At 46.4% G+C, this 19,313-nt stretch overlaps 1 protein-coding gene across 2 annotated transcripts in view; it reads right to left on the bottom strand.

Annotated features, from left to right (window-relative positions):
- Nucleotides 1-786: 786 nt before the first annotated feature.
- Nucleotides 787-19,313, bottom strand: part of LOC121729002 (tyrosine-protein phosphatase 10D) — a 24,290-nt gene continuing 5,763 nt past the window's right edge. The window contains exons 2-12 of one of the 2 annotated variants that reach the window (XM_042117370.1): nt 18,074-18,338; nt 16,936-17,042; nt 15,489-15,666; nt 8,141-8,925; nt 7,316-7,810; nt 5,199-5,601; nt 4,026-4,805; nt 3,185-3,709; nt 2,587-2,782; nt 1,668-2,503; nt 787-1,231 (exon numbers count right to left, since the gene is read on the bottom strand). In XM_042117370.1, the coding sequence (XP_041973304.1) occupies nt 1,200-1,231; nt 1,668-2,503; nt 2,587-2,782; nt 3,185-3,709; nt 4,026-4,805; nt 5,199-5,601; nt 7,316-7,810; nt 8,141-8,925; nt 15,489-15,666; nt 16,936-17,042; nt 18,074-18,338 (4,602 nt within the window). In that variant the 3' untranslated portion in view covers nt 787-1,199. Of the gene's footprint in view, nt 1,232-1,530; nt 1,585-1,667; nt 2,504-2,586; nt 2,783-3,184; nt 3,710-4,025; nt 4,806-5,198; nt 5,602-7,315; nt 7,811-8,140; nt 8,926-15,488; nt 15,667-16,935; nt 17,043-18,073; nt 18,339-19,313 lie in introns of those variants that run through there. The other variant, XM_042117371.1, reaches the window with a different exon arrangement.

Raw genomic sequence — 19,313 nt, 5'->3', positions numbered from 1 at the left:
ATAATTTGCCTGACATAAGCTCAGAGCAGTTATTCCATTGGATATTAAGAGGATTTCACACCGCCGTTTTTCCATACAAACGCTGTCCCCTGTTTCCTCCCTGGATAATGCCGGTAGAGTTATGATTTTTTTCCTGAATATCTATGGCCACTATTAGCGTGTCCCTATGTTTTCTTTTTTTTCATAATTTATTTATTAAAAAAGAAAAGATTGTCCAAAAACCCAAAAAAATGGCCAGATTTTCCATTGTGTTCAAACACCCAAAAAACAAAACTGGCTAGAATATACAAAAAAAAATAAAACATAGGAACACAGCTCAAGCCTTGCTTTAATTCTTAATGAAAAAATTACTTAAATCGGTTAAGTTTTGGAGAAGGAATCAGCGGACAACGAATCGAAGATTTTCTGTTCTTTTATTAGAACTTTTGTCGTGTTGTCTCTATCTCTGCGGTGGGAGACTTGAGATTGGTGAGACAGCAATACATTTTCAAATACCTATTTTCAATTTCTCTCGCCCCTGGTGTATCCTCTTAAAGTCACATTCCTCGCAAAGTAGCTAAGGTAGAAACGCTGTCAGCGATTTTTAGTGTGAGTTCAGGGCTGGGCGATTGTGCGGCGATCAAGTCGCTCGTTTATCTAGTGATTGCTTCGCTCCGAAGAAACAGAAAAATCTCTGATATACAAGGCCCTAACAAAATATTATATTTGACACAAATATTTTAGTGCGAGTCTTTTAAAATGTATACTTAATTGATTGTATATTGTATATAATAATCTATCAAAATATTATGTATATTTTTGTATAATTATAATAATATCATCTATAATAATAGAGTAAAGTTTGGGCAAAATTAAAATCTCTACGACCACTCGCTCCGCTCTAAAAGTACGGCACAGTGCACTGTTGAAACTAAGTACAAGTAAAAATATATCATGAAACAATTTAACGTAAAATTTTACCACATGTTTTTGCTAATGGGTCAAGGTTTGCTACGTCTTTGCAATTTATACATAACACAATAAATGTTACCTAGTACACGCGCATCGGACGGCGGCCGGGTCGGTCCTCATTTACAGATCAATGTACATTTTTACAAAATCATAGAAACTTATTGCTACAGGTATGCGCCGAAGCGCTTCGGACGGAATGCTCGCGGCCGCTGCACGCCTTCTCCCGCACCCATCGCCTTCCCCGAGCCTCACATTCCAGACTCCGCGATGCCCTCGTCGTCTGCAACACAAAAACACAAGTTATTCGTTATTATTACACGAGTCATGCGCACACACACACTCATGCACGCACACGTTCAAACCACGCACGCGTTACGAGTCGAAAGCAAAGTACACTTAGGAGCTTGTGAAATATTAATCATTCATGTAATGGGGACAAGCATCGACTACGGCCGACATAAGAATATCCAAGTCGTAATGAGAGACGCGGAGGAACGTTAGTTGGAAAGTAACACTCGTTAGAGGGCTCAGCAGACATCGGTAAATAGCTGTTGTTTAGTTAACGTCGTTTATCCGAGACCGTATGAGTGGCGGCGAAGGGACCCGGGCGCTGCCGCTCTCCTCACGCAGGATCTGCCATCAATAATATTATCTTAGCGAAATGGGATTCCCTGGGTCAGGCAGAAGGCGGGAGAGGAGGGGGAACCATCACTCACCCTCGAAGGCGGGGTTGTGGTGGTGGTTGTTGGGCGGCGGCGGCGCCAGGTCCTGGCCGTCGAGCGCGGCGGCGACGCACTGGTGGATGCAGATGTACTGCTGCTCCGTCTGCACCATCCACACGCGCTCGCGACGCAGCGCGTGCACCATGCCGAAGATGTCGAGCGTGTCGGCACCGGCAGCCAGCTGCTGCAGCGCGCGGTCGAGCGCGATGAACGTGCCCGAGCGGCCCACGCCGGCCGAGCAGTGCACCACCACGGGCCGCGTGTCCGGCCCCACGCGCTCGCGGAAGGCGCGCACGAAGCGTGCCAACGCGGCCGGCGGCGACGGGACGCCGAAGTCGGGCCACGTGGTGAAGTGGAAGTGGCGCACGACGCGCTGCTCGGCACCGCGGCACACGCCCAGCTCCGTCACCGTCCAGTCGGGGTAGCGCGACTCGTTGAGCGCGGTAACGGCGATGTCGCCGTAGTACACGGGCCGAGTGTCGTATGGCCAGTATCGGTCGCACTTCTCGCGCCCCTTCTCCACGCAGCGCGTGAGCATGACGATGGCGCGCGAGCCCGACTCCCAGCACATGCGCCAGAAGTCGTCGCGCGTGCAGTGCAGCGGGCCCTGCGTCACTATGAACTCGCGCGGCGAGTTGTGGCCGGGCACGTAGTTGGCGTTGATGTAGTCGGAGCCCTCCTCGTCGTCCACGGGTTGCAGCTTGTAGCGCGAGTGGTCGTACGGCAGGATGTTGGTGAAGCGGTTCTTGGGCCGGTTGACGGGCAGGTCGGCGGCCGTACACGGCTGCTCACGCCCCACGTGCTTCAGCTCCTCGAACTCCTCGCTGAACCTGCGAGCGCAGAGAGGGCGTCAGTGTGCACGTCTCTAACGCGGTGGTATCGCTCCACGGCTCCCTCATCTAGCTGAGCTCACCTGAAGTCGGAGTCCGCGGACATGAGGCGGTAGTGGTCGAGGAAGTCGGCGACGCGCACGGGGCGCGAGGCGGGGGCGGCGCGGGGCGCGGGGGGCGGCCGCGAGCGTCGGCGCCGCAGCAGTAGTGCGCCCGCGCCCGCCGCCAGTAGCGCCGCCGCCACGCACCCGCCCGCTATCCAGCCCGTGTGGTCCGCCTCTGCAGGTGGTTTGAAAAGTAAATTTTGTTTGCAAAAAAAGCTTTAAAATTTTAATAAAATAGAATAAAAAATGCATGATATTATTTGAATTTAGAGTAATAATATGTAATTGCTTCCTAAAACGTAGCATTGAGGCTTACAATGAAGAATTTAATGACGTAGACATATTATGTATATAGCTTGTCTATTTATAAGTTAAAGTTTCACAATCTGTTTAAAAGTAAATACAATTTTTTTTTAAATATTAAATATTATGTATGAAAGTATTTAATGAAAAAGCAGCACTTATTCTAGCTTTTTATAGAACTAATAGTTTTTAAGTTAATTGTATTAAGCTTATCTTTAAATGAAATAAAAAAATACGATATTGTTATATTATTCACTATATAAAGAAGACGGACCTGTGTATACGGGCGCGTAGGCGGTGTCGGTGAACTTGTCGGGGGCGGTGTAGGCGCGCAGCTTGACGTAGTAGCGCGTGCCGGGCTTGAGCGGGCCGTTGCAGTAGGGGCGGTGCGGCGGGTCGCAGCGCTCGGCGCCCAGCGTGAACTCCTCCACGGCGGCGGACGCGAACGGGTAGTAAGGCTCCGTGACCTGGTAGGGCGGCCACACGGGCAGGCGGTGCACGTCCGCCCAGCCCGGCAGCGGCTCCGGCGATTCGCGCGGCTCCTCCGCCACAACCAGCGTGTACGCCGTCACGTTGCCGTTGGCGGCCGAGAAGTAGTCGGAGCGGAAGCGCACGGCCACGGACGTGGCGCCGCGCCGCACCTCGGCCGGCAACGCATGCGCGCGCGGGCGCGGCGGCGCGCCGATGGCCATCACTTGCGCGTACCGTGCCGCCGCGCCCGGCCCCGCGCCCGACTCTGCCCGCAGCCGGAACTCGTACGCCGCGCCCGCCCGCAGACCCGTCACTCGCCCCGTGCGGGCTGTTATATAATTTTATATAATTTAAATATTAGCTAATATTATTAAATATTATTTAAGCATTTACTTACTTTATTAATAATAAAATTAATATAAAATTTTTTCCATTAAAAAACACATTTTGTTGGTCTATTTTTGCTCTATAACAGTACGATTCCTTCGTGCGCGAGTCTGACTCACACTTGGAAAATTATTTCATTCCAAGGTTATTTTGGCCTGTACTTTTACAGGTCTGTAAAAGTGCTGAAGTTCAGTTTGTGTTACAATAATAACATGAAATGACATTACAATAACTAGATTTTAATATATTAATACTACCGTCGGGCGGCAGCTCCATGGAGGCGGACTGCTCGCTGCCATCGGCGGGCGCGTACTCCAGCACGAAGCGGCGCAGCACGCCATGCGCGTCCTCCGGCGGCAGGCTCCACGTGAATGTGAGCTCGGTGGGCGCCGCGTCCGACGGCCGGAAGTCGGAGGGCGCGGCGGGCGGCGCCTCGCGTGTCGTCACGTTCAGCGAGCGCGCCGGCGACCGCGTCAGAATGGTGGCCGGCGTGCCCGACCGCACCTCCAACGAGAACGTGTACGCCGTGTAGGGGCGCAGGTCCCGGACGGTGAGCTCGGGCTCGGTCGTCGCGAGCGTGGCGAGGCGATCGGGCGAGTGGAGGTACTGCAGCTCGAAGTCGGTGTAGTCGCCCAACGGCCGCTCCCAGCGCAGCGTCACCTCGCGCGCGCCCACGACGGTGGCGTTGAGCGCGCGCACCGGGCGCGGGAACAGGCGCGTCTGCTGCTGCACGGGGTGCGAGGTGACGTTGCGCGCCACCGTCCACATGGTGAGGTTGTAGAGGCGGCCGGGCACGAGGCGGTCGAAGGTGACGCGCTGCGGCGCGGCGGCGGCCGGCCGCTCGACGGTGCGCGGCGCGTCACCGGCGCTGTCGAGGCGGAGGCGGTAGGCGTCGAACAGCGTGTCCTCGTCGGGCGTGCGCGTGTACAGCACCTGCACGCTCGGCGCCGCCGCCTCGCCCTCGCTTTCCGCGCCGTCGCCGCCCTCCCCGCGGTCGCTGTCGTTAACAATCTTCATCTCCGACAGGATCAGCGGTCCTAGGAAAGTTTTATGCTCTCATTACATTAAGAAACTAGTGTTATGCATGTTGGAATGGTCCGCGATTGACTCTACACACTTAATTGTAATAAAACGATTTTGATAATTATGCTTAGTATAGGTGCCGGAGCGGCAGGGCGACAAGCCCTTACGGAATCTTATATATGACTAGCTAACTAAAGACTAAAGGGGCACCTGACACGTATAATGTCAATGATGCACACACACAACATAATTGCGTATGTGTATAACTGCATATGCTGCATGTTACATACGTGAAATTATTGATTAAATTAATGCACAACACTAATTTCAAGTCACTGGTATCCTAGTATAAACTTGAGTGTACAAATGCGAAAAATAAGATACATAATATACGGAGCGAGACGTACTGGTTCGCGTGTGCATTGTGAAGACGTCGCTGACGAGGTCGTAGGAGTGCGCGGAGATGGAGACGCCGTAGGCGCGGCCGGGGCGCAGGCCGTCCAGCGTGACGCGGCCGACGGCGGCGCTGACGTTGCGCTCGGCGGGCGGCGCGGCGGCGGTGGGGGCGTCACCGGGCTCGGGCTCCGGCCACCAGCGCACACGGTACAGGTCGACGCGGCCGGCGGGGCGCGGCCAGTCCAGCGTGATGTTGCGCGGGTCGACCATCTGCGCGACGTTGGACACGGGGTTGGGGCGCACGGTGTGGGTGGCGGCCTGCGGCGACCCGCTCTCGGCCACCTCGCCGCCCGCGTCCTCGCTGCCCGCGTCCAGCGTGATCGTGTAGCGCTCGCCGTGCGTCATATCCGTGATCTGCGCACCACGTACGTTTCGATATATTATGCCAATGGAAATACAATACAATGTTGTGATAGCGGCAACCCTGAACAATCAACGATAAAATTCAAAATCAAGTTAATAACATCACATTAAATTAAAATATAACAAAGACTCTGTTTTTTGTAGTTTTTTTTTTCTTTTAGCTCAAAGATATTTTTAACAAGACTGATAATTTTAGTTCAAAATAAATAATTTTTATTTCTTCACGTAAACTGTTTTAATTTCCCCCCTTTGAAAAACTGATAAGAAGTATAGTCCGTCAAGAAAGTCGTGACAGGCGGGAAAATTTTCTAAACGTAATCACGCTTCCATTATTATAGTACTGTGTGTAGTATATTGACTACACATTTCATTCCTGTCGATTCTGGGTTTTTGGTTCATACATTTTTGGACAGGTGTGGCGTAGTAACTAAGTATGCTTAATATGTAAACCGTATAATATAATGTATAACAATATGTGGCGGTACCCACAATTCGCCTAACATTCCTGCATCGCGCTATCGAAAGTTTCGGAGAACGGCAAGATATATACAACGTCTGAAATGACGTCAGTGGGCTTCGGCCTGACCGAGCATGCTATCTCGCTCGGTCGGAAGATCTTCCTTCTTCCATCTTCCGGCCGCCACTAACAACGTTAAATTGGTGACCACCGACAAGAACACGCATCCTTCTGGACATCAATCATCATCAACACTCCCCGCCCCTCCGCACCACGTCAGCAGACATCAAGCATAACCGGGTCGCCTCGACCATAAGCCGCGTTGGAGGTCCGCGCCGGTCGAACCCGTGTCTGGCTTGAACGGGGCAGCCATAGGCTACAACGACCGGTCAACAAGCAGAGCACGGGGTCCCTCTCCTGGTCATTGCACGCGTAGCTTCGGCCCACACCTGACAACACAAGCGCATCAAAGAATACCACAGGTCTTCGGGGGGGAGTGATGTGGCGGTACCCACAATTCGCCTAACATTCCTGCATCGCGCTATCGAAAGTTTCGGAGAACGGCAAGATATATACAACGTCTGAAATGACGTCAGTGGGCTTCGGCCTGACCGAGCATGCTATCTCGCTCGGTCGGAAGATCTTCCTTTTCGGCCGCCACTAACAACGTGAAATTGCAGACATCAAGCATAACCGGGTCGCCTCGACCATAAGCCGCGTTGGAGGTCCGCGCCGGTCGAACCTGCGTCTGGCTTGAACGGGGCAGCCATAGGCTACAACGACCGGTCAACAAGCAGAGCACGGGGGTCCCTCTCCTGGTCATTGCACGCGTAGCTTCGGCCCACACCTGACAACACAAGCGCATCAAAGAATACCACAGGTCTTCGGGGGGGAGTGATGTGGCGGTACCCACAATTCGCATAACATTCCTGCATCGCGCTATCGAAGTTTCGGAGAACGGCAAGATATATACAACGCCTGATATGACGTCAGTGGGCTTCGGCCTGACCGAGCATGCTATCTCGCTCGGTCGGAAGATCTTCCTTTTCGGCCGCCACGTTAAAAATACTTGTATTAGAGCAAGTAAGTCAGTAATAAACAGTTAAATAACCGGGAATGTAGAATTCTTATTGTACCAAACAGCAAACTCATACATGTGCTTTATTTATTGCGGCGGAGTAAGTGCAGTGATGATTGATTTGATAAAATACCGGAATTTTACTAACATTTCCTTAAAAATGTGCTCACCTCAGCGCTAGTGGCGTTGGGCGGCAGGGGGTCGAGCGCGAGGTCGGGGCCAGCGGCGGTGCGGTAGCGCAGCAGGTAGCGGCCCACGGAGCCGGCGGGCGGGCCGCGCCACCGCACCACCACCGAGTTGGACGTCGCGCGCTCCACGCCCAGCCACTCCGGCGGCAGGGGGCGGACGGGCTTCAGCACGACCAGCGGCTCGCTGCGTAGGCCGTGGCTGACCGCCAGCAGGCGCAGCTCGTACACGGCGCCGGGCCACAGGTCGGCCAGCGTGGCCTCGGCGGCGGCGGTGCGCAGCTCGGCGGCGGGCGCGGCGGGCGCGCGGCGGCGGTACGTCAGCTCGTAGCCGTCCTGCCGCGACTCCACGTCGGCGCTCCACGCCAGCCGCAGCGAGCGCTCGCCGCCCGCCGCCGCGCGCAGCACCGGCGCCAGCGGCCGCGTCGCCGCCCACGTCGCGCTCGCGTTCGACGCCACGCCGCGAGACACCGCCGACACCTGCCCGATACGACTTACATATTGTACTCTCATCTTCAATTTGTTCTCTTTTCATCGAGCATGTTCGATTATGGTGTTATACGTGTCAGCGTTGAGTGAATGATGAGTAATTCACTCAACGCTGAAAATTGTTAAGCCGAATTTACATTGGGAAACTAGTCACTTCAAATTAGTATTATGACATTAATTTCATCAATAATTTAATGTGTTTTACAGTTTCAAAAAGATGAACATACATTAGGAAACGAGTGATATACATTAGGAAACAAGTGTTATGCATGTTGGAATAAGTAGTTGCTGCACGTTTGACACAAATATAGGTAAACAAACCGTGATGGTATAGTTGCGGCCGGGCAGCAGCGCGTCGAGCGTGACGTCGGGCGCGGCGACGATGAGCGAGCTGCTGTCGTCGCGCGCGCCGTCCGCCTCGTGGTACGAGACTCGGTACTCGTCCTGCGTGCTGCCCTCCGCCGGCGCCCAGCGTAGTTGCAGCGCGCGGCGCGGCGGCTCGGCGGCCACGGCGCGCAGCTCGCGCACCGGCAGCGGCCGCAGCGTCACGTCGGCGGCGGCCGGCCACGACGTCACCTTGCCCGACATGGTCTTGACGCTGACGGCGTAGTGGGCGCCGGGCTCGAGGCCGTCGAACGTGCAGGCGGGCGGGTCGTCGCGCGAGCGCACCTGCGCGGGCAGGCGGCGCGCGCCGGCGCCGGCGGCCGCCACGGACACCTGGTACTTCTCGAACTCGCTGGGCTCGGCGGGCGGCAGCCAAGCGACGGTGAAGGCGGTCTCGGCGAGCGCGGGCACGGACACGCCGGCTGGCCGCAGCGGCACGGTGCGGTACTGCGCGGTGGTGGGCGCGGACAGCTGCGCGTCGGACACGGTCTGCACGCTGATGTTGTAGGCGCGGCCCGGCACGAGGCCCTTGAAGGCGGCCTGCGCGGGCCCGGGCGGCTCACCCTCTTTCTCCACGTACAGCTCGGACTCGCGCGCGTCCCGCGGCTCGATGGACACCTTGTAGTGGGTGTAGGCGCCGGGCGGGTACGGCGGCTGCCACAGCACCAGCAGCGTCGTCTCGTTGCGGAACCACACGATGAACTTGCCCGGCGTGTTAGGCTCTGCGCACACACACGTTTTATGTCAAATATAATAAGAATAATAAAATGACAACTGTTTTATATTGCTCTACTTGAAATAAAATAAAATAAAATATCTTTTTATTCAAAATGGGTATCATGATACACTTTTTGAAAGTCGAACGAAGAAACTACGTTGCCTACCACGTTGAATATTCGGTCGTTCAGTGTATTGTCGATGCTTACAATATTTACTCACGCGTGGTATCCGGCAAGACCTAGTAACAAACGACAAGTGATTAATTAAGGATCGGTTCGTTCCGGACATAGCCAGGTAAACGTCAGGTAAATAAATCAACATAAATGCCACCATTAATTACCTAACTTTAATTTAAGGTGGGCTCCCATGCTACAAACGTGTTTTTTTTGGCATTTTTTGGTCAATATCAATAATGGAAACAGGTAGGTAGTTGAATTTTTCACAAAGTCCTTTGTGAAAAATTTGACTACCAAAAAAATGGGGAATTTAATATTTAATAATAATATTAAAATAAAATAAAAAATTAAGGGAGGCTCCCATACAAAAAACACAATTTTTGTCCTAATTTTGCTCTTTTGGTACGGAACCATTCGTGCGCAAGTCCGACTCGCACTTGGCCGATTATTTATTTAGATGTTACTTGCTCGTAACATTACAAGTTATTTAAATCACGCTATTGAATGTTTTTATAGCACAATAAATAAGATGATGTCTTATTATGTAGCAGTCTGTATAGATTACGTAAGTAATACAACCACTGCGCATTAATAGTCGTGTCGTTTGTTTTCAGTGCTGCTGCGAATCAAATTAATTTTTTTATTAATAACATTCTTTTCTTTGTATACGCCGCACAGCTAATGCCTGTCCAAGCTGATCTCTATACTAACTGGATAGCTGATATTTATGGAAAAAGTTTAAAAATATAGACCTGAGTATGGAGCATAAAGTTATTATACCTAGCGGAATAGAGCAACAATCTCGAGCTGTCAAACGAAACCGAAGTTGGTTTTCATCTGTGTGAAAAATATATGTACGTATACACTTACACAAGCATGATTGAACATGAATTCTATGAGATTAAATTGTCAACGTGCGGCACGTGCCGACTGGACGTCAAAAAAAGAGTGCTGCTGTCATGTATCACACGTCTCTTTTTACCACGCAGTGTTACTGATAGTGACATCTCTCTAGCTCAGGCCTTTGTTTCTCTATTCCGCTAGGTATATTAATAACTTTATGGTATGGAGGAGACAGCGCCGCCAGCTACTGAAAAAGGAAATAACAGAAAGACATAGCGCAATAACAACTGTTATTGCGCTATCTCGTTCTATTTAGTTCACTGTCAACTGTCACTATAGTGTTCACGCATGCGCAGTAAGCTACAATTTAGTTACTCCTTCAGTAACGAGAGGCGCAGCGCTTAAAAAGGTTAAATTGCGGGCTACCATATCGGCTATCCAGATAGAATAGAGATAAGTTAGTATAGAGATCACTAGCCTGATCGCAATCCACTAAGAGAATCCACGAGCCGTCTAATCACTGATCTACCAATAGGGTGTCCCGTTTGTTTTGTTATACAAAACTTGGAATTAAAGATTATTTTGAAGTAAACGCCTGTGACGTTGAGCGTTTTAGCCGTGTAGCCGAAAGATAAAAAAACATATTTCGTGGTAAATATGTTACATACATGAACTACAAGCGATATTGCTAATTTTGTAAATACATTTTAAAGATACTATTTCAAGTGACAGAATGGCAGTACTCGTTAGGATTGTAATTTTTTTGGACGTTCATCATTATTGCAGTGGACTCTTCATATTTTGTTAACTTACTTACGTTTACTAAACATTTTCTAACATGAAAACATGTTTAACATTTTTAATATTTGTGATTAAATGTTTGCTAACAAATGTTTATTAACATTACTAAACATTTTCTAACGGCAGTGTGGGAGCACCATAAGCGACAGGCGTTTGACAGCAGGTATTGTACCATCAAAGAAATTGATTCATAGGCAGATCACGGGCCTACGTCATTTGGGCAGGCTATGTCAAATCAATGTTAGTTGCGATCTGTCGACTGGGTTTGACATAATGCAACCAAATTACATTGGTCCGCCATCTGTGATCTGCCTATGAATCAACTTCTCTGATACTACATTGTCTTCTGTCAAACGCTTGCTGCTTACAGTACTACCAAATTAATAATGCGCATGGAAATCTTCGCTAATTGTCGTAATCACGAAAACACCCGAATCTATGAAACTTGCATTTTGCACCTTGTTCAAAGGGAATAGAAGTAAATATCATATAGCCGGTGGCTGTCTGCTGTCGCCGGTCCATCGGGAAGTCATCGCGATTCGCGGCGTTACCATGGTAACGGCCAAGCAAAGTCAGGCGCCTCTACGTCGCTGCAAAGCGCTGTTTTTCTTAAAGTTAAGTTTAAAGCAGCGCTTGCAGCGACGTCTTCCGACGCTCGGGAAATACGACCGTTGCCGAAAAACTACGAAAATTTCTATGCACATTATCACTTTGGGAGCACTGTACAAGTACAGTATAACCGACATAGAGATTGCGCATATTGCTACAGGTCGCAATATATGCGAAATCACTATGTCGGTTATCAGCCATTGACAAATTACAAATATGATAGCTTGGCTTCGGCAAAGATAGGCCTGCTAACAGCTTGTGATGTACAGAATTGCGTATGCTCATCATATTTGTTGTTAGCGATGCCCAAACAAACAAGACAATACAATTATATCCGACTGAAAAGGACGTACAATCGTATTGTGCTCTCGAGGGCACGGTGATTATTGTTATACAATTGCTTTGACCATTTTGATAAACAATAAACCAATTAGCTATCAATTGATGACACAATCAAGGTACGACAGAGCAGCAAATAGGTACTATGGTTACAAAGAAAAATGTCGTGAGAAAACGTGTTATATATTCAGATATCTCTATTTTATCTATTTATCTACATTATATTTAAAGAAATTTAATACTCTCACAATAGCCTTACTTCTTATAAGAGGGTTAACTTTCATAAACTCTTACATAAACTATAATTCCGCGGCCGCCCATGCGTCTGTGTACGAAGCTTCGTGCTATGAGACTATACCATTGGACGATACACGCAGATCGTCCAATGGTATCGTTTTAAGCACGAAGCACTACGCAGGTGCGGCCAGGGCATAACGGCTTCTCTCTTACTTTCGACATTTGATTTTTTAAAACACAATTTTAAATTTGTAATGTCAAAATGTCGACGATATAGTTTTTAAATTGTATTTTCAAAGTTTAACGTCAAAATGACCTTATGCCATCAAGTTCATGTTCATGAAAAATAATGGTGGTTGTGCACTTAATTTTGTTATAATTTAATATATTATATTTCCTTAATTTTTTTTTTATGAAATAAGGGGGCAAACGAGCAAACGGGTCACCTGATGAAAAGCAACTTCCGTCGCCCATGGACACTCACAGCATCAGAAGAGCTGCAGGTGCGTTGCCGGCCTTTTAAAAGGGAATAGGATAATTATAGGGGAGAGTAGGGATGGGAAAGGGAGGGAAAAGGGGAGGATAGGGAAGGGAATTGGGCCTCCGGTAAACTCACTCACTCGGCGAAACACAGCGCAAGCGCTGTTTCACGCCGGTTTTCTGTGAGAACGTGGTATTTCTCCGGTCGAGCCGGCCCATTCGTGCCGAAGCATGGCTCTCCCACGTATAAAATTTCCTTAATAATTAAATAATAAGTTCTCAAATTACACTCTGGATTTGTGTTGTGTTTGATTTCCACTGTTGGGATGTAGCTCAGTTTGGGAGTTTCTGTTCATCAACCGTTGGATGAACCTTTAACATAATATGGCAATTCACCACTGTCGGAAGAAGACGAAGAATACATATCTTTGACAGATGACAAGTGTTTGCTGGCCGCTTTTAGCCGCTGACCGGGCTTGACGGCATACGAGAAAATTTTGTTCTGATAATTTTTCCTTGAAAAGGCTTAATCCAGCTGGAATTTCAAGTTTCTTTCCCTTTTGGTTTTTCAATATAATCGCTGTGACCTTTTTGTGTGGTCGGCCGACCAAAGTGCATTCAAAATTCAAGAGTACTTCAGCTACGCTCCGGAGCGGAACGTGCGCTACAGAAGACAATCATCTTGCTCCTACAAGATCCAACGGGCTTGCTGCTACTGCAATTGCCTGATGAGCACCCCTGCTGACTATGGAACAGGTTAGTCGGGCATGATACGGATTCCGGAGTGTTTTTTTTTTGAGAACTTTGTATTATCCCGCAGGCAATTTAGCTATTTACACGCTATTGCCTTTCCAAATGGTGTTGCTGTAATCACATCACAATTACAGCCAGTTCAAAGTAATTCTACTACCGATCGCGATAGGATCTTATCCTAACTATAAATTCAGATGTAAAATAAATCTAAACTGTCCCACCATTAAATCACATCCGTCATTGGCTATTACAGTGGTCGTTAGATGTAATTGTGAATTGTGTTATCGCCATTAGTCTTGTACTATCAGAGAAGTTGATTCCTAGGCAGATGGGGGACCTACATAGTTTGGTCGTGTTACGTCAAACCCAGCTGACAGATCACAATTAACATTGAATTGACGTGATCCGACCAAATGACGTTGGTCTGTCAACTGCCTAGGAATCAATTTCCTCGATGGTACTATGATCGCAAATGCTACCAATCTGTCGCGCTGACTCGATTAAATATAAATTAACATAGAGAATTATTAGAATACTATATATAGATTGTCAAAAATAATAGACGCCGAACACAAATTTTAAATTACAAAAAAAATATATATCTACAGCCGCACATAAATTTTAAATTCCTAATTTTTGGAAGTCAGTTAATAAAATATTGAAAAACTTTATTAAACCAGATATAAAATGTGCCAGAGTGATAATATTTGAAGTGTACAAACGTTGTGAGTGGAAATACGAGGCGAAAAAACCACCATTCGATACTGATATACGATTAGAAAATTTAGTTGAGCGTCTACTCTTTTCTGACAGACTGTTGATCTGATCAATCAAGAATCAAGATCAAATTTTACACGCGCAGTTACGGCCGCACATAGACATTTAATGATGATTAAGCTTCTTTAATGAGAGTATGGGACTTATGTCAAGATCTTCATTTAATTAAAGTTAAGTAATTAATATTAACGGCAGTTAGACATCACACAGTGCCGAAGCTACATTGCTTATCACGTTTAGATCTGACGATAGCGCACCTTGTTGTACTTCGCAGTGTTCGCAACTAATAATATCGCTATATCTCTTTGATATAAACGATTAATTGATAATGTGATGCTATCTAATTATTCGGACTCTGAATTAGAATACTCATATTATGCAGTACACCTGAATGTGTATTCTATACCTAAAATCATATCCTATATTGCACTTTTCTGTAGGGAAACGTAGATTCTACTTTTAACCCTTAAGAGGCCGTTTACCATTAAAATTCTCATACATATAACATACCTACGTAATACCAAAATCATTTTCTCATACGAAAATATTTAACATGTTTGAGATATTTTCAGCTTAAAATAGTATTTTACCTAGGTTCCTGCGTAAAAATTTACTACAAAATATTTCAACTTTAAAAATATTTTTTACTATTTAAATATTTTGTAGTAAATTTACTATTTATTTATATATTTTTTAGTGTTTTACTATATTTTTTCAAAATATTTAAACACTAAAAATATTTTTTAGCGCACGGTCTAAGCGCATCGAAGCGAATTATTAAAACTGAACATAACAAATTCATTCTTAACTCCAAAGCGTTAACGCACTTTTTTACTTCTAAAAATTTAAAAAGGCACGCGCTTCCTTGCCAATTCGCGTGAATGCGAACGACCAACGCTGATTGGCCTCGCAGAAGTAATGTATGCGTTACGCTCTGGAGTTAAGGTTGAATTTTCTGTGTTCAGTTTTTGGGAATTCGCTTCGCTTCGCTTCGAGTTTCGACTATGCGCTATTATAAATTAACCCTAAGTAAGTTTTGCATGATTAAATGTAGTTTTTTTTATTGTGATTAAGGATTACGGTCAACTATAATTTTACATTAAACCGCTTTGACATAATATTGATACTCTCTCGACATAATAAAACTAAAACTGTGATTGGCCGAAGTTCCAAAAATCGGTTTATGATGTAAAGTTTTTTTAGCCTTAACTGAAATGATAAGAAACATTATTAAATCACACTGACGCTTAACCGCCATTAATGTTGATCGTAGTAGTAGGTTGATAATAATCACTTTTCCAATTTAAAAGACAAAGATTTTTATTATTTAAAATAAAAGTATGTTTATTACAAAATTTATAAAACAGACAAATGAATGTTATAATAATAGTAACATTCATTTGTTTTTTTTATTTTGTTATCATTTTAATAAAAACCTGTTTTACACGTACGCCCGCACGCACACGTCCATCTTGTGTGGGTGTGTACGTACGAATGCATGCTAGTTTGCGTGCGCGTACGCACGAATACGTGCACACTTGCGTACTCACTAGTGGTGAAGTTGTAGGAGGCGTACGCGGCGCTCTCCTTGTCGTGCAGCAGCGTGAAGGCGTGCAGCTGGTAGGTGGCGCCGGGGGACAGGTCTCGCAGCAGGTAAGTCCAGTTGCCTGCTCCCTCCACCGTCACGTTCCGGGCGCCGCCCGCCCCGCGCTCCGTCAGCGGCACCACCTGCGTCAACTTGGCTTTAGGCAAGTCCTTGACTTGGCATCAGAGTGCGTTACAAGAAATGTGTTTTTGAAAACCCATAGATACATTTCCCACCAAGCGCAGAGGTTCTTCTTAAAATCATTCATGAATAACGCATCTCCGATGGAAACGTACCCTTGGACTGACTTAATTCGCAGTAAGGCAATGTAAGCTTTACTAGTCGAGTTTTCAAAGTCTCTGTTTGGTACAACTAAATGGAACTTACATTTCAATGCTCTTAGTTACTTTGGAGTATTTGTGAGCACTTTAAGGGCCTGTTTCACCACTTCCTGATAAGGTGCCGGATAGGCTTATTTGACAGATTCTCCATACTCTATCTGTCAAGTTAATTGGTGGATAGCCTTATCAGGAAGTGGTGAAACAGGCCCTAAGTTAATCGTATGCCGTTATTATATAATGTTATAGTTACTAGCATAAGTAATTACACAAATAGGTACAGCACAAATATTTCAGTCGCGGAAGAGACTGGAGAGTTGAGTTTCAAATATTTGTGAGGAAAGTAGGGACCATGTAGGTATGTGTGAAAGTGCGAGTGTTGGAAGTTTTGTGTCTGGAAGTCGATGTATATTTAAGACAACGTGCAGTCACTGTATCATGTATAAGGCCTTGTACACATAACTAACATAGGATTTTTCAATAGCCGCGTACTGACCAAGCGAGCAGCCTCGAACATTTGCCGCGTTACGCATGCCGCGCGAGGCGGCCTCGGTCTGTATTTTTCTAATCCGAGGCTGCCTCGAGCGGCTGCAAGGCCGAGCCGAGTTTAAGTTGAAGTCGAATAGAGATCGCGCGTGCGTATAGTTTGCCCGAGACCACTATGAGGCCGCACATTCGGGGAGCTGTCGCCACCACTGCCTTTTTAATAATTCAACTATATTGGAAGGTTCATTTCCTGACTTATTTTTCTATTTGTGTAATCAGGACATTGTGCATCCCAAAGTCGTCAATATTAACCATATAGTTGTATTGGTTTAAGACACTGTTCTTTATCAATGACGCATAAGTCCAAACACACAACGAATAAGCGAGGCAAAACACTCCCGTCTTGAGTGAGCGCGGCAAACGTGCCGAGGCACCGGCGCGAGCATCGACAAAAACCATCAACGCTCGGCTCGGGCTGCGGCACGTTTGGGCGAGGCAACGCATGCGTTTGCCTCGGGCGAGGTACGTCCTGACCGACCGAGCAACTGCCTCGCGAGGCTGCTCGCTTGGTCAGTACGCGGCTATTACCTTGAAGCGGAACCCTGTGTAGTCGCCGTGGGCGGGCGGCGCCCACGAGATGGTGGCCTGCTTGTTGCGGCCCAGCGCCACTGTTAGATTGGTCGGCGGCTCCGGCGCTGCGACAACATCACACTTATATTATAACGTTTTGCTATGTTGTCTTATGTTCATAGATGCAAATACAGATAAATACAAGTTATTTATTAACACATGCATAAACGACCAGGCATTTTCGGCGAGTATCTGTCTATAATTCTATATTTACGGCATTTACGGGCAATATCATCTCTGAGGGCCTGTCCACATCTCCACGTCACGAGGTCGTCAACGTGGGACGGTGCGGTAATGGTACGGTACGTTGACGTGACGTGCAAATTTACGTTAACGCAACGTAAAATGCACATCACGATATAGCAACATTGTACGTCGCCATTCCTTGTAAAACTGCTAAATTCTTCTGATCTAGATGTGGATCGATACGTATTCTGCTTTTGCTATTGTTAAAAACGGAGAAAAAGAAGAAAAAAACCGGCCAAGTGCGTGCCGTCCACGCGCAATATGGGGTTCCGTAATACAACTAGTTTTTTTTTAATTTTTGCATTAAAAATTTTGTATGTATAAGTCTTCTAGGCCGTGATAGTTTTCCTTTTAAATTCAGTATATTTCTTACTCCCGTGAATTTTTTCACATTTGCAGAAGCAACCGTTTAGCTGGTAGAAGGGGGGGGACACTAGACTCTAACGATTTTTTCCACTTTAAAACTTAATATTTCACAAAGGGATCCTTAATTGAAAAATGATCTATGAATACTCATAATATTTTTAAAAAACCTATCCAATGACCGACACCCCACACGATGGGATGTACCATTTTGTCAGCATCATTAATATGTGCATTCATGCCAAATTACAGCTTTGTAGGTCCTATAGTCTCTGAGCAAAACTGCGGACAGACAGACGGACAGACCAAAACTATAAGGGTTCCTTGTTGACTACGGAACCCTAAAAAGACGTCCATTTTTACGTTATATTGACGTAAATTTACACGTCACGTAAACATACCGTGCCACGTCGTTACCGTCGATGTCGTAACGTGGAGATGTGATAAAACTGATTTCAAGTAAATAAACATTAAATGGCATATATACCTGTTATAATAGTTTGGTTCCATGTGAGCAGATCTGCAAACGTAGCGTTCGAGTAGTACAACATAAAGTGGTACTTGGTACCGGGGAGGCCCTGGAAGTTGATGGTGGAGGCCTTAGCTGGTACTATGAAGTTGGGGGGCGGGGTGCCCTGCGGGGGCGTGTAGTCGAGGCGGTAGTGCGCGCGCTCCGCCCCCTCCGCCCCCTCCGAGCCCCATCCCGGGATCTCGATCACGAGGTCCGCGCAGTTGCCCACACTGCATGACACCTGACAACATCATTTTGTTGAGAGTTAATTAATAATAATAATATCTATGGATATCATTATTATATTATATACACTAGCTATTTGACGTCAAAACACGAATAAAATAATTTTTTTAAAAATGATTCTTAGCTAAACCGATTTATCGCCCCCGACACCCCCTTTAAGTACATACTATATTTCATGAAAAACGTTGGAGCCGATTCCGATATTCCAATTATAAATATAAAAAGAATTGCTTGTTTAAAGATATAAGATAAGACCAACTTATGTATATTATAATTATTATCTAAATATACTGCCACTTTTCGGCACGAATCGGCCAGCTCGATCGAATCTTAAACCACAGACTTTAAAAAACGCGTGTGTTCTATTTCGCCGAGTCATAATACATTTCCTTATAAAATTTCTAGATACGGACAATACCTTTATTATGTAACTGTTTGTTTTCCAAATAAAATAAAATAAAAATAAATGTAAGTAATGGAAAGTCTCAAAGGGGGTTAGTTAGGTTGTAGGGTTACAAATGAAGCATATTATATCTGGTGTTGAGAGTGCCCATAGACTTGGGCAGTTGTCTACCTACCTAACCATCAGATCTTATTTATATATGTTTATTTCTAGTGTCCGACCAAAACTGATTTTTCAGCCGAAACCGAACTTTCGGCCATAGTCTCAGTTTCGGCCGATACCGAAACCGAAACTTGGTAAAAGATTTAAAATTTTTAATATAAATTACAACTTTTTAAACTAAAGTACCACATTGAATTTTTTACTTTTTGCGACATTTCTTAAAATAAATATTATTAATCTTGGACTCGAATATGTTCCCTAGAAACTTTTTGTACTACACACACTGGCAAAATTAGCGGAACATAGGTAAAAAGGGCCAAAACTTGAACTCAAGTGGGTCGGGCTGTCTGAAAGCCTTTTTTATAGCTTCTAAGCTCATTCAAGAAATAAAATATTGAACAAAAC

Source organism: Aricia agestis, chromosome 7 (assembly GCF_905147365.1).
Source record: "Aricia agestis chromosome 7, ilAriAges1.1, whole genome shotgun sequence".
NCBI lineage: Eukaryota > Metazoa > Arthropoda > Insecta > Lepidoptera > Lycaenidae > Aricia > Aricia agestis.
Note: the sequence above shows the minus strand (reverse complement) of the source record. Positions and strands in the feature narration are given on the sequence as shown.